The sequence below is a fragment of the Hyalella azteca genome, unplaced genomic scaffold (assembly GCF_000764305.2).
Source record: "Hyalella azteca isolate HAZT.00-mixed unplaced genomic scaffold, Hazt_2.0.2 contig1459, whole genome shotgun sequence".
NCBI classification, from domain to species: Eukaryota; Metazoa; Arthropoda; class Malacostraca; order Amphipoda; family Hyalellidae; genus Hyalella; species Hyalella azteca.
Window position 1 is genome coordinate 162,433 of NW_025931777.1, and position 13,881 is coordinate 176,313.

Below are 13,881 nucleotides of genomic sequence, written 5' to 3' on the forward strand. Positions count from 1 at the left end.
GATAACATATCTTATATACGGGGTGGTTATTTATACCTTGCTATACAGAGTTGAAAGCTACGGCGTCGACCGTAAGGTTGATAACATATCTTATATATGGGGTGGTTATACATTACGGTAGGTACTGAGGTATAAGCTACGGCGCCGTCCGTAAAGTCGGGAGAACTCAAGCTACACGCTACATCGCGGAACAGTAATCAGCTACTGCGGAGGCTCATACTAAGGATACTAGCCTTATATAGCTTTCAGCTTCCGCCCACTATTAAGGTCTTGATCGCGTGATCTATCACGTGATGTCTTCTAGATGCTGACTCATATCTAGTGCTTCTACATCAATCTCTATAACGTCAAGTTAATATTAGGTCTCAATTACTTATGATCTAATATAATTATAATGATTAAAATGAGTGAGACGCCACCAAATTGACAGTGGCAGAAGTTTTAGAATTGAATTACAAGCTTTGTAGTTGAATTGGAAGTTTTACATTGTCTCGTTACGTAAACCATTTTACCGTTGTCATTAAGCTTATTATTATTATTGTTCTATATAATGTGTTATTATTTAATGTTACTCAACATCATTCAATATTATTTAAAATCATTAAATCTTATTCAAAAGAATTTAATATAACATCATTCAATATCATTTAACATCATTTAATATCATTCAATATTATTAAACATCATATAATATTATTTATTCATATAAACTAATGAGCATATCCCGGCAGGCATTATCCCCTCCCCCCATCCCCCGGCTCTGGACCTGTCTCTTATACACATCTAGATGTGTATAAGAGACAGTGAGAGCATCGCTCTGGTAATATTTAATCTCACTTATTTCTTTGAGTGTATCGTTCAATGAATTTAGAAGACGAAGGCGGGTACGTAACCTCGACGCTGTCTCTTATACACATCTAGATGTGTATAAGAGACAGGCNGAAGTGAACAGGATGAAGGGGGCGCAGGTGTGTAGTGAACAGGATGAAGGGGGCGCAGGTGTGTAGTGAACAGGATGAAGGGGGCGCAGGTGTGTAGTGAACAGGATGAAGGGGGCGCAGGTGTGTAGTGAAACAGGATGAAGGGGGCACAGGTGTGTCATGTTTTTGCTGTAGCCCTCAATTCTCTCCATTCTATTGTCCCGAATCTGGGATAAGAATTCATTGGGTATGGTATGTTAATTTTCCTTTCAATTATTATTAACCCATTAATGCCGATAATTATTTTCTGATGTTTTTTTTTATTTCCTGTGAGAATATTATCACTTGTGACGTTAGTAAGTAAGAAATATGTTCTAAAAATCATTTTTCGTCGTATGTGAAAAATTATAGCTTGGTTCCATTTGGAACCTGGCTAAATATTTCATGATCTAAATGACTTTAGAAACATTATATTACTTAAAACCATATACAGCATTAAAAGTGCTCACTTTATTGATAAAATTCTGCATTCATCTCATAAATAATATATTTTTGGACGAATTACTCACTTTTTTCCGCTATGATATCAAGCCGTCTTGTCTGACACCTAGACCTTATAATCTTGGAATGTTATTTGAACAGGGAAACTGTCGGCGCAGCAGAACCAAACTTTGCCAGAACATCTACAAGATGTGTATCTAACCTACGCATCTACTTGTATATTTATTTGATCATACAATTTTATTATGAATCAATTTTTCTCGCTGGATCCAAATGGAACCGCTCGGCATTAATGGGTTAATTAATGATATTGAACGTTACATAATAATTTCATCTAGAAAAGTTATCTAACAATTAATAGAATAATTAAATTTAGTAATATATAATAATAAATTAGCAATAATTTCATCGTTATTGAAGTGGATTCAACCCCTAACCCCCCTCATTGTTCCTAATCCCCCTTTCACCCCAGGCCGCGGGGGTAGGGGACAGAGGGGGAGGNGTCCTTGTTTCCTCAGCACTATTGCTATATTGTCCTTGTTTCCTCAGCACTATTGCTATATTGTCCTTGTTTCCTCAGCACTATTGCTATATTGTCCTTGTTTCCTCAGCACTATTGCTATATTGTCCTTGTTTCCTCAGCACTATTGCTATATTGTCCTTGTTTCCTCAGCACTATTGCTATATTGTCCTTGTTTCCTCAGCACTATTGCTATATTGTCCTTGTTTCCTCAGCACTATTGCTATATTGTCCTTGTTTCCTCAGCACTATTGCTATATTGTCCTTGTTTCCTCAGCACTATTGCTATATTGTCCTTGTTTCCTCAGCACTATTGCTATATTGTCCTTGTTTCCTCAGCACTATTGCTATATTGTCCTTGTTTCCTCAGCACTATTGCTATATTGTCCTTGTTTCCTCAGCACTATTGCTATATTGTCCTTGTTTCCTCAGCACTATTGCTATATTGTCCTTGTTTCCTCAGCACTATTGCTATATTGTCCTTGTTTCCTCAGCACTATTGCTATATTGTCCTTGTTTCCTCAGCACTATTGCTATATTGTCCTTGTTTCCTCAGCACTATTGCTATATTGTCCTTGTTTCCTCAGCACTATTGCTATATTGTCCTTGTTTCCTCAGCACTATTGCTATATTGTCCTTGTTTCCTCAGCACTATTGCTATATTGTCCTTGTTTCCTCAGCACTATTGCTATATTGTCCTTGTTTCCTCAGCACTATTGCTATATTGTCCTTGTTTCCTCAGCACTATTGCTATATTGTCCTTGTTTCCTCAGCACTATTGCTATATTGCCCTTGTTTCCTCAGCACTATTGCTATATTGTCCTCATCTTCATCAAGGGATCTGAAGAATATTCAGGCACAATTGAGTTAATTTAGTTAACCCAAATTATTAATTTTTAACCCAAATAACCCAGAAAATTAACCCAAAAGTTAATTTTAATTTTGGGTTAATTTTGATTTTGGTATAATGTAAATTTTGGTTCCCGCAGGGTGGATGCCTTTGGCCGTATGATCCGCCGTCCGGGCAGACGCCACAACTCCCGCTCCGTCTCCAACTCCAGGTCTCCATCACGCTCCAGGTCTCGCTCCGTCTCCACCAACGGCAGCTCCAGGTCTCGGTCAATATCTCCACCTCGCTCCAGGTCCCGACGGAGACGTAAATACTCGCTGTCCCCATCACGGTCTCGGTCTCGGTCTGACTCCCGCTCGGTCTCAGGGTCCAGCGACTCTGAACCCCGAAGCTCCCGACGACGCAGTACGAAGAAAAACCCCTCTAGACCCCTGGACCCCAGGGTCTCGAACTTGCCCCCCAGCAGTATAGGGTTCGAGGCGGGTCGTAAGAAGGCTAAAGGAGCCCTCGCCAAGCCCCAGGCGGTGGGGAGGTCTCGTAGGAGGAGGAGGAGTGTGTCCAGGAGCTCTTCTTCGTCGTCCTCCTCCAGCAGCAGCGGCAGCAGCGCCGGCGGCAGGAGAGGTTCTCTTTTATTATTTAATTTTGGTTTAATTTTAATTTTGGGTTACTGCTATTTTTTGTTTAACTTTAATTTTGGGGTAATTTTAATTTTAGGTTAATTTTAATTTTGTTTTAATTTTTTTATTAATGTCTAACTCCACTGTTTATTTTTATCACTTTTTTTTATAGACAGCTTCAGTTTTATTTAGCTTTGACGTTGTTTTCCTTGCTTAAATTTATTATATTTTTTGTATTGTTCGTAGCAAGCTAAAATTTAAATGGAAATTATCACATGTTCTAAAGAATTAGTGGAACTCGATATCATAAATATAATTAAATATAATAAATAATCACGTTACACGTGCAGCGCACCCTGAGGACCGGCCGCGGGCCCCCATCACGACCCTGGCCGCCTACACCCAGGGGGGCGCGGGGGCAGGACGATACCCCAAGACCGGACCCCCCGCTGTGGGTCCCAAACCCCCCCACGCCCCCAGAAACTCGCGCCTCCCTGACGACGACAGTAAATATTTTGTTACCTATACACTCAAAGAAATAAGCACTCTGTCTAAATTGTGGTACATTTTTGCCATTATTTTGGAATTATATCGTATTTTTTCCTATAAATTCAAAGAAATGTGGACTCTATTTAAATTGTGGTGCATTTTTGACCTTATTTGGGAAATATCTCGTATTTTTTTCCTATACACTCAAAGAAATAAGCACTCTGTCCAAAATGTGATGCATTCTTGTCCTTGTATGGGTAAGAAGTAACCCATTTTTGGACCAAAAATTATCGTATCAGTGCATAAATAGCATCACTATTAATTTTTTTTTCAAATTTTTATTATTTCAAATTTTGTTATTTAAGAATGTTTATATTTTATTTTTATTATTCTGATATTCTGGTGCATTCAACTCTGATGATGTAATAATAATAATATAATAATGTGAATGATACGGTATCAGTTATGTGGATGATAAATATTAACATGCATCGTCTTGTTGAATGATAAGAACTGATATGTGAATGATAGCATTATCAAAAAATTTGGCCTTATTAAATGATAATGTGATCATTTATTTTTTTGATATCTACTTTTTTTAATGTAATCGTTGAATAATGTTAAATTTGTTCCCATTAAATGATGAATATGAATGCTAGCTTCACTAACACCTCATTCCCCACCAGGCGGGGAGAGCGACACGGGGGGCAGCGCCCTGGGCAAGAGGAAGGCCTCCCCAGCCCTCGACATCATCCCTAGGAAGGTGAGGGATGCACTAAGAGAAATTAATGTCTTGTTTTGTCCAAAATGCGGTATGCAGTCAAAAAATGATGTTTAAAAAAAATTGTCCAAATGCTAAAGCAATTTTTGCCCCCATGTAACCCTGGGCATATCAGTGCTTTGTGCCTCACAATTAGATAGGGCAATAAACGTTATTTTTTCAGTTTTCTGAATGAATATCTTACTTTGATTCACTAAAACTTCTGTTTTTATTGCAGGTGGCTCGAGTGCAGGAGCTTCCTGCAGCTGCAGGAGTAGGAGTGGCTGTAGGTGTAGTAGGAGGAGTGGCACCAGGTGCAGGAGTAGGGGGAGTGGCTGCAGCAGGAGTAGTAGGAGGAGCAGGAGTAGGAGGCAAGAAAGGCAGCACAGCGACGCGAAGAGAAGAACTTCTGCTGCAGCTACGCGCCGTCGAGGACGCTATCGCTAAGAAGAGGGGCAAGCTGGCTTAGGGGGCTTGATGGTCCTGGGGCTGGCTTAGTTGTCTGGCTTAGGGGGCTTAGGTGAACCTGAGGCTGGCTTAGTTGTCTGGCTTAGGTGACACCTGGGGCTGGCTTAGTGGTCTGGCTTAGGGGGCTTAGGTGGACCTGGGGCTGGCTTAGTGGTCTGGCTTAGGGGGCTTAGGTGGACCTGGGGCTGGCTTAGTTATCTGGCTTAGGTGACACCTGGGGGCTGGCTTAGTTGTCTGGCTTAGGTGACACCTGGGGGCTGGCTTAGTTGTCTGGCTTAGGTGACACCTGGGGGCTGGCTTAGTTGTCTGTTTTAGGTGACGTCTGGGGCTGGCTTAGGTAACTTAGCCTACAGGTTGCAGAGCCCTAATGCCTACTGTAACAGCTTGTGTCTAACAAGCAATCGCTGCTGTGACTAAGTCAACTTAGACCCTCGTGTTTACTTGCAGATAAATTAATAAATGGAATAATAAGCAATGGATAAGTAATACCAGACGACGTACGTGTCAAATACGTGCACTAAACGTGCTTTCATTAAACGTTTATAATCATTTTACTTGCTTTAATGTGATATTACAACGGCGTTCATAGACGAGATATAAATTTATATCTTTATGAATCAAAAGATACAAATTATGAAGAAAGATAAAAGAATAAATAGAAAGATAAATAAATAGAATATCTTGAATGAAAGATATAAATTTATATCTCATAGTAAAATTATAGTATGCGATATAGTAGAGGACGGGACTATGTAAACGACATTAATTAGTGACTTCTCGTAGGAATATCATTGTACCTCGCCACTGCGGCGAGTTCTGACAGGAATATCATTATACCTTGCCACTGCGGCTAGTTCTGGTAGGAATATCATTATACCTCGCCACTGCTGCGAGTTCTGGTAGGAATATCATTATACATTTTTTTATGCATACGTTCATAATCATACAGCATTTTTCATGTACAGTGGAGCCTGTAAATACGCATTACGTTATAATATTAATTTCATTAGTCTTTATTTACATTAAAAGAAATTAGTGTGAATGTATTATATTATTTCATTATATATCGCACGATTTGTGTACGATACATTACAAGTTGAACTTATTACTGACCGTCAATATCATCACTTGCAAGTATTAATAGTTTGCCGTATTATTTAATATTTCACCTCTACAAGGAAATATCGAGTGTTGTGTATATTATACCTGCAGGAAAATAAAGTCATCGGGAAAGTTATTCATTTGTACCCCTGACCTTCACTTCCCATGTAAGATATTAAACCTGGACATGAAATAACACTGAATTTAAAGATATTGAACTGGAAACAAAGTAACTGCGTTATTATTATTGAATATATTAAACCTAGACACGAAATAACACTGAATTTAAAGATATTGAACTGGTAGCAAAATAACAGCGTTATTATTATTAAATATATTAAACCTAGACTTGAAATAACAGTGAAATTAAAGATAATGAACTGGAAACAAGATAACAGCGTTATTGTTATTAAATATATGAAACCTAGACACGAAATAACACTGAAATTAAAGATATTGTACTGGAAACAAAATAACAGCGTTATTGTTATTGAATATATTAAACCTGGACACGAAATAAGTGATTTGTACTTCCATACTCGTATGTATACGCCTGCTCAGTTACCCCTATGGGTTAAAGTTTAATACGGGTTTTAATGCTCAATACGTAAACTTTAACCCACGCATGGGTTAACCGGGAATGACCTCAATCTTGAGTTAACCCTTTTGAGTTCAGTAGGTCAATGTTGCCTGTCAACTTAGCGTCTTTTTTGTTTGATCCAAAATATTTGAAGGGTTCTTTAATTAAAAAAATGTATTCATTTATCTTAAATCTTCGAAAGACTTGGAACAGTTCGGCAAGTTTGTAAATACTTCTACGTTGATCTTCAGGGATCAGGTCCTTAATTTTCTCAATATTTTCCTAATTGGAAGGACGACCTAAGCGAGGTTAGGCATCAATTGATATTTCCTCTGTTTTTCGAAGCGGGAAAAATATTCAGAAACTTATGTTCTCCCCATAGCATCATCATTGTAGGCTGTTTATAATTTTCGTGCCAATTTTTCACAGAAGAAAGCAAAATTTGACGGCAGCTCGTTGGTTACGAAATTCAGCCATCGTAAATAAAAATAAGGTGTCAAAAAATTGTGCCCGAATTGAACACAGCCTACTTGAGCAGAGATTCCTGGCACAATGAATTAAGAATGGCACACTAAATAAGGTAGACATGTGAGAATGCGGCACTACAGAAACATCGCCAACACACACTCAGTCCAATTTTTTTGGGGTCCCCCCTCGTATGTATGAAGCTTACTCGTCACCTTATCTATAATATATCGCCTTTAATTTCAGGCTGTGCTATGACCAGGGCTGCCGGAAGTCAAATGGTGCACAATACAAGCATATAAAATATTATTTCTATATATTATATATTCAAATTTTTTCAATGAATAAATATCAAGAATCTTTACATAGTTGCAACGTATCCGCCAAAATATTAGGTGCTGAAGGGGTAACTATAACCCATCTTTATAACCTGCCTCGTGGCTTAATGATTTATAATCATTCGAATAAATACAATATCTTTGAAACCATAATCTGTAGAATACTGAATTATCATAATTAATATTTGAACAGATACAAATAAACGACAGAAAAAAATAACAAAAATTGGGACCCAAAGAGGACATAAACCTATAGATTTCTCTAAAATTTGGAATATTGAAAAAAAAGCTATACATTTATGTGCACTACTTACATGATACATTGAATATTTTAGGGAGAGCTGGTCGTTAATGGTGGCGCTCAGAAAAATTAGTAGAACTTCGTCCAAATAGCGATTCACTTTTGGCATTTTGTGGGTCATCTTGATTCAGTTTGGTCCAGAAAAAGGACGTATCAGTGCTACGCGCCGCAAATGTCACTATTTGTACAAAATCACCCATTAATTATTTTGAGTGATGTATGATTCGACGATGTGTCAAGACGTCACCCGACGATGCGTCAAGACGTCACCCGACGATGCGTCAAGACGTCACCCGACGATGCGTCAAGACGTCACCCGACGATGTGTCAAGACGTCACCCGACGATGTGTCAAGACGTCACCCGACGACGCGTCAAGACGTCACCCGACGATGTCGGTCATGACGAAGCGACAATTAAAGGGCGTGTCGGCCTCGTCGGAAGATGCGGTGATAATGACGAGCTTCCTTGCTTGTTGTTGGCCTAACCTGGATCCTGCCCCACCCCCTCTTCTTCCCCTCCCCCTCCCTCCTTCCTCTTCTCCCCCACTCATTTAAAAAAATTATGTAAACAATCAATTTTAAAATCTATCATTGCACCACAATAGAGATTGAGTGATGATTATATGTTCAATAATTATAGACTCCATTAATAAAATACAAAACTTTAGGTGGGACAAATTAATCCACGAAAATTATAATTATAGCTTCTCAACGTCTTGCAGTTGTGACGGGAAATATTTTGTACGTTTTCGATGAGCGATAGGTTATTTACCGACCTACCGCGTATTCTGTTCAGCAAGACGGAGAGAAAGGAATACAAAATATATATTCTCAAGAGGAAGAGAAAAAAAAGAAGGAAGAAAAAAAAAAGACATTCGCTCCTGAAGGAAAGAAAGAAAGAAGAAAAAAAGACATTCCCTCGAGATTGTCTTACAAATCTTGCGCTCGAGGACGCGGTGTTGGGCGTTGCCTGCTTTCCTCCTGTGACGCGCGCCTCGCGAGCAGTTAGGTAGTCAGTGTGCTGTGGCACGTGGCGCGAGAAGTAGGATGTGTGTCTACCTCCCCACTTCGATGATGAGGAACAGTTCGCGTGCTGTAATTTCCCTTATTGAATGAAGTTCAGGTCTGTTGAACAGACAAGAGTGCTTTCCTTCACGCCCTAAGGATCCTCTCTCGTCAGTCAGGCTTCATGACTCACAATGTCATGGGAAAGTTCATTTATTTTGTAGTTTTTAAGTTTTGAACACATCTAATAAGCTGTTTCCATTTCGTTCTCCGGCAAAATCGCCAAAAATTAGTTTGATTGAACAGTATATACGAAAATCGAAAATATACTCTCTGTTTATGTCTGTTAGTTTTGGAAAAGGAAAGTTTTTCTCACTATGCATTTACTTGTAATGCAAAGTAATTTAATCGTTATTCTGGAACCTTGAAATAGAACTTTTCGCACTCATTAACAACCGAGCGCAGAGGTTATGTGAATAAAGATGATAAAACGTGCTGCTTTCACAGAATGTGCATGAAGTAGGACTCAGCGAGTCGTGTATAGTTAAGTATATACATATATTGCGGCATATAATTACCATAAACGCTATTTAAGATTTTAATTCTAAATTATACGGAGATTCCAGAACCTAAGATTAAAAAAAAACAAGTCGCGTTCCTTATTTTTTAAAAGCGCCCTGTTTCTACATCATATTTTAACTTAACGATTATTAGAATAAATAAGAAAATACTCAGATATACAGGGTGTCCCAGAAAAACGATACTCAACTTTGAATGGCTGTAACTCGAAAAGTAATCGAGTTAAAAAAATTTGAAAGGTCAGGATTTGTTCCCTATGTTTTTCTGCATCTCTCCACCAAAAATCAGACAGATCGATGTAGCCATAAGCGTTTGATAGAACTTTCAGTGACATGTGCTAAAATCGTGCTTGCGCAAAGTTTTAGTAAGATCATTTTGCATAATCATTACGCTNCAACGCCACGATAACAACGCCACGATAACAACGCCACGATAACAACGCCACGATAACAACGCCACGATAACAACGCCACGATAACAACGCCACGATAACAACGCCACGATAACAACGCCACGATAACAACGCCACGATAACAACGCCACGATAACAACGCCACGATAACAACGCCACGATAACAACGCCACGATAACAACGCCACGATAACAACGCCACGATAACAACGCCACGATAACAACGCCACGATAACAACGCCACGATAACAACGCCACGATAACAACGCCACGATAACAACGCCACGATAACAACGCCACGATAACAACGCCACGATAACAACGCCACGATAACAACGCCACGATAACAACGCCACGATAACAACGCCACGATAACAACGCCACGATAACAACGCCACGATAACAACGCCACGATAACAACGCCACGATAACAACGCCACGATAACAACGCCACGATAACAACGCCACGATAACAACGCCACGATAACAACGCCACGATAACAACGCCACGATAACAACGCCACGATAACAACGCCACGATAACAACGCCACGATAACAACGCCACGATAACAACGCCGCGATAACAACGCCACGATAACAACGCCACGATAACAACGCCGCGATAACAACGCCGCGATAACAACGTCACGATAACAACGCTCCGTGAAAGTGTAACTTGAAAAAAATCACGCTCGAGTTGCCGCGGTTGTGCAAACGTCGCGCGTCGCCGCCGACGAAAGTCGCGACGTAACAACGGCGCTTGTTCCTTGTCGGCAAAACCCCAACCCTAACCCCAAGAACCTCCAACCCTAACCCCGAGAACCCCCAACCCTAACCCCGAGAACCCCCGAGTCTAACCCTGATAAACCCCAAAAAATTTGCGCGATATCTCTCATTCCTAACCCCAAAAACCCAATTGTCCGACCAACCCCAATGATAATCCCTAACCTAACCCACATGCCCCTAATCCTAACCCCAATAACTTCTTATCTTAATTAACCCCGGCAACCCTCAACCCCTAATCCTATCGCCGACAACCCCTGACCCTAACCCCCACCAAACACTAACTCTGATCCAGCAACACTCAACCCTTACCCAAACCACCCTCAACCCTAACCCTGATAGACCCAACCCTAACCTTGTCATCCCCCAACCCTAACTGCAATAACCCCCAACCCTGATCCCAGTAACCCCCAGCCCTAACCCCGACACGCCCCTAACCCCGACAACCTCCGACTCTAACCCCGACAACCTCCATCCCTAACCCCGACACCCCCTAACCGCGACGCAGATAACCCCTGACCCTAACGAGCGACTTGACATTGACGCGTGACCTCGGCTGCGGGAGGTCAAATGGCGCTGGCATATAAAATATTATTCTTATATATACACGCCGAGAAAGGACTGGGACTTTGTCCAAATAGCGATGCATATTTGGCCCTCGTGTGGGTCATCCTGACCCAGTTTGGCCCGGCAATAGCGCGTATCAGTGCTACGGCCGCTCCCAGAATATATATCAATGTTATAGGTATAGGGCAGGGTATTATCTATTTTTTATTCAATATACATTATAATAATATAATATATACTTAGCTTCAATTATATTCCATTCTGGTCTGTTGCTAGTTTCAAATATAATTTTCACAGCTAGCTGGGTTTCAAACCCGCAACTCGCTGCGATCTTAACCACCCGGTAGACCCAAGCATTTAGTTGAAAAAATTTGTACCAAAAAAGCATTCATCATTGATTCTTAATTAATGATTACTTGCTAATAATATAATTTAGGTTGTTTGCTCTGCGTTCACAACTCTGGTAGGAATAGCATTAGGACCTCAATGCGGTGTTGTCGTCGCGCGGTCCCGTTACACGTAACGACGGCAACCTGCAAATGATTGGACAATTAAGGCCGATAGAGCCAATTAATAATGACGGACCAATTAATGCACCAATTAACGGTGCATGTACCGGCATTGTGGGAAGACTAGAGCAGTGGGGTGACTAGTGGACTAGTTACTTATGGGTTAGGTTAATTAGTGACCCAGTGAACCCTTGATTGCTTAGTCCAATTATTATCCGTCCAGTGTCCCCTCGTTTAGTCCGATTATCGGTCCAGTGTCCCCTCGTTTAGTCCAATTATCGGTCCAGTGTCCCCTCGTTTAGTCCAATTATCGGTCCAGTGTCCCGTCGTTTAGTCCAATTATCGGTCCAGTGTCCGGTCGTTTAGTCCAATTATCGGTCCAGTGTCCCGTCGTTTAGTCCAATTATCGGTCCAGTGTCCGGTCGTTTAGTCCGATTATATCGGTAATGCCTTTTTTATATCTCCCGCAGAAACCGTGATTTGACCTCCGCAGCGATCTATCGGTCTCTTCATGTGACAAATTCTTTAATAATAAACAATCATACGATTTATATAAATATTAATAGTTTTCCTGCATAAGATTATATAATCAATTTCAGCCTAGAGTATCTTCAACTTTTCCAAAATTGTCTTCAATATTAAAATACTTTCTTACCGATAACAAATACTAGAGTTACCGTTATAACTTCCTGGAACTGGAAGTAACTTATATTATAGTAACTTATAACAACTGGAAACTATTCACAACTATTGGAATACCCATAAGCGTTATTCATTAATTATTGGCAACTAGGTATTGATAACCATAAACAGTGTTACTGATTGGTGACAAAGAACCTTGGTAACAGTATAGTTACAAATCACGATAATAAATACAGAAAATGTCTTCACGGCTGTTCACAATAGCAGCCTTCATCATAGTAGGATTTTTTTATTTACAAGTAAGAGCCTATCCTCCAAAACCTCTAGGTTTCCAACGTCGTAACCTTTTCCTGGAACAAATAGCGAGTAATTCACAAGAACCTCTCACTTATGTCGATCCCCTTGGAGGGCAACTCCCCTTAGGGGGTCGAACGTCCCCGTCGGACTTGGAGGTATCACCAGGTTCGCCCTCATCCATCTCAAAACAAGCAGATTTGTTGTTATCTTTCGAGGGCAACAACCCTGGACATGAAAGTAACAACGGGGGTAACAACCCTGGACACGATGGACCCAAAGAGATATCCCTCATGAATAATTATTTCCATATGGGAGATCTCGGGTTAGTCCCTCTGGACCAATTGGCCGTAGAAAGCGGGTCGCATGTGGTCGGGGATGAAGCCCTCGTGGACAAAGGGGACATAGGGACGGATTTGGGTTTATCCCCAGAAACCCGGTTCCGACCCTACCAAAAGTCCATATTTTACGATCGTCCCGGCATCCACAGCGTAAATCACCGGAACCACAAACGGGGACCATACGAACCACACTTTTCGTTGGACATAGAATACTTCTCGATGGACAAAGACCTGTCCACGGACCGGGAGGACAAAGCCCAGTCCCGACAGAAGGACATAGTTTGTCCAGGTGATCTGCTGCCTTGTCGGTGCCGCCTACGAGGGGATGAAGTACACATCATGTGAGTGGATTGAGGCGATGTAGTGTGGATTTAGGCATGTTTTACTAGCGTAATGCCTTATTACAATGTGTGATAATGTAACAATAGCCTTAACAGCTTAATGTGAAAATGCATCTATGTGGCATCAGAGTAATACAAATAACACTAAGACAGCGCCAAAATGACACCCGAGTAACCCCAGAGTGTCGTCAGGTGTGAGGGAGCGGACGCCACAGAGCTACAGCGAGCTCTGCTTCGGCTCATGGGGTCAACTCTGCTCATCACAGAGCTTCATCTCGTTGCTAACTCTCTCGGTTCACTTCCTCCTCGGCTTTTCGGCTCACTGCAGGCAAGCGTCCGGTTCCTTGTGTGAGCAGAGTGACAGACAGCGTGTGCATGAAATTCAGGCATGGAATCTGATTCACAAAGATAAGACGTTTTTTACATTCCAATCGTGAAATTCCACCCTGCCTCTGGCCCACAAAGTTCAAGACGTTTTTTTTACATTTTAATAATAA

The 13,881-nt window shown here is 40.9% G+C and overlaps 1 protein-coding gene across 1 annotated transcript; it reads left to right on the top strand.

The window, feature by feature from the left end:
• The first annotated feature begins 12,581 nt into the window (after positions 1-12,581).
• On the top strand, positions 12,582-13,736 carry LOC108681672. The gene is made up of 2 exons (XM_018170723.2): positions 12,582-13,384; positions 13,577-13,736. The coding sequence occupies exons 1-2, from the start codon at positions 12,648-12,650 to the stop codon at positions 13,734-13,736; spliced, it is 897 nt and encodes a 298-aa protein (XP_018026212.1). The 5' UTR covers positions 12,582-12,647.
• Positions 13,737-13,881: the final 145 nt, after the last annotated feature.

Excerpts from the sequence above, each read along its gene's own strand:
- LOC108681672 (XM_018170723.2), top strand. The coding sequence starts at position 12,648 with ATGTCTTCACGGCTGTTCACAATAGCAGCCTTCATCATAGTAGGATTT. Across the intron at positions 13,385-13,576 it reads GGGGATGAAGTACACATCAT|GTGTGAGGGAGCGGACGCCA; the intron begins GTGAGTGGATTG and ends GAGTGTCGTCAG.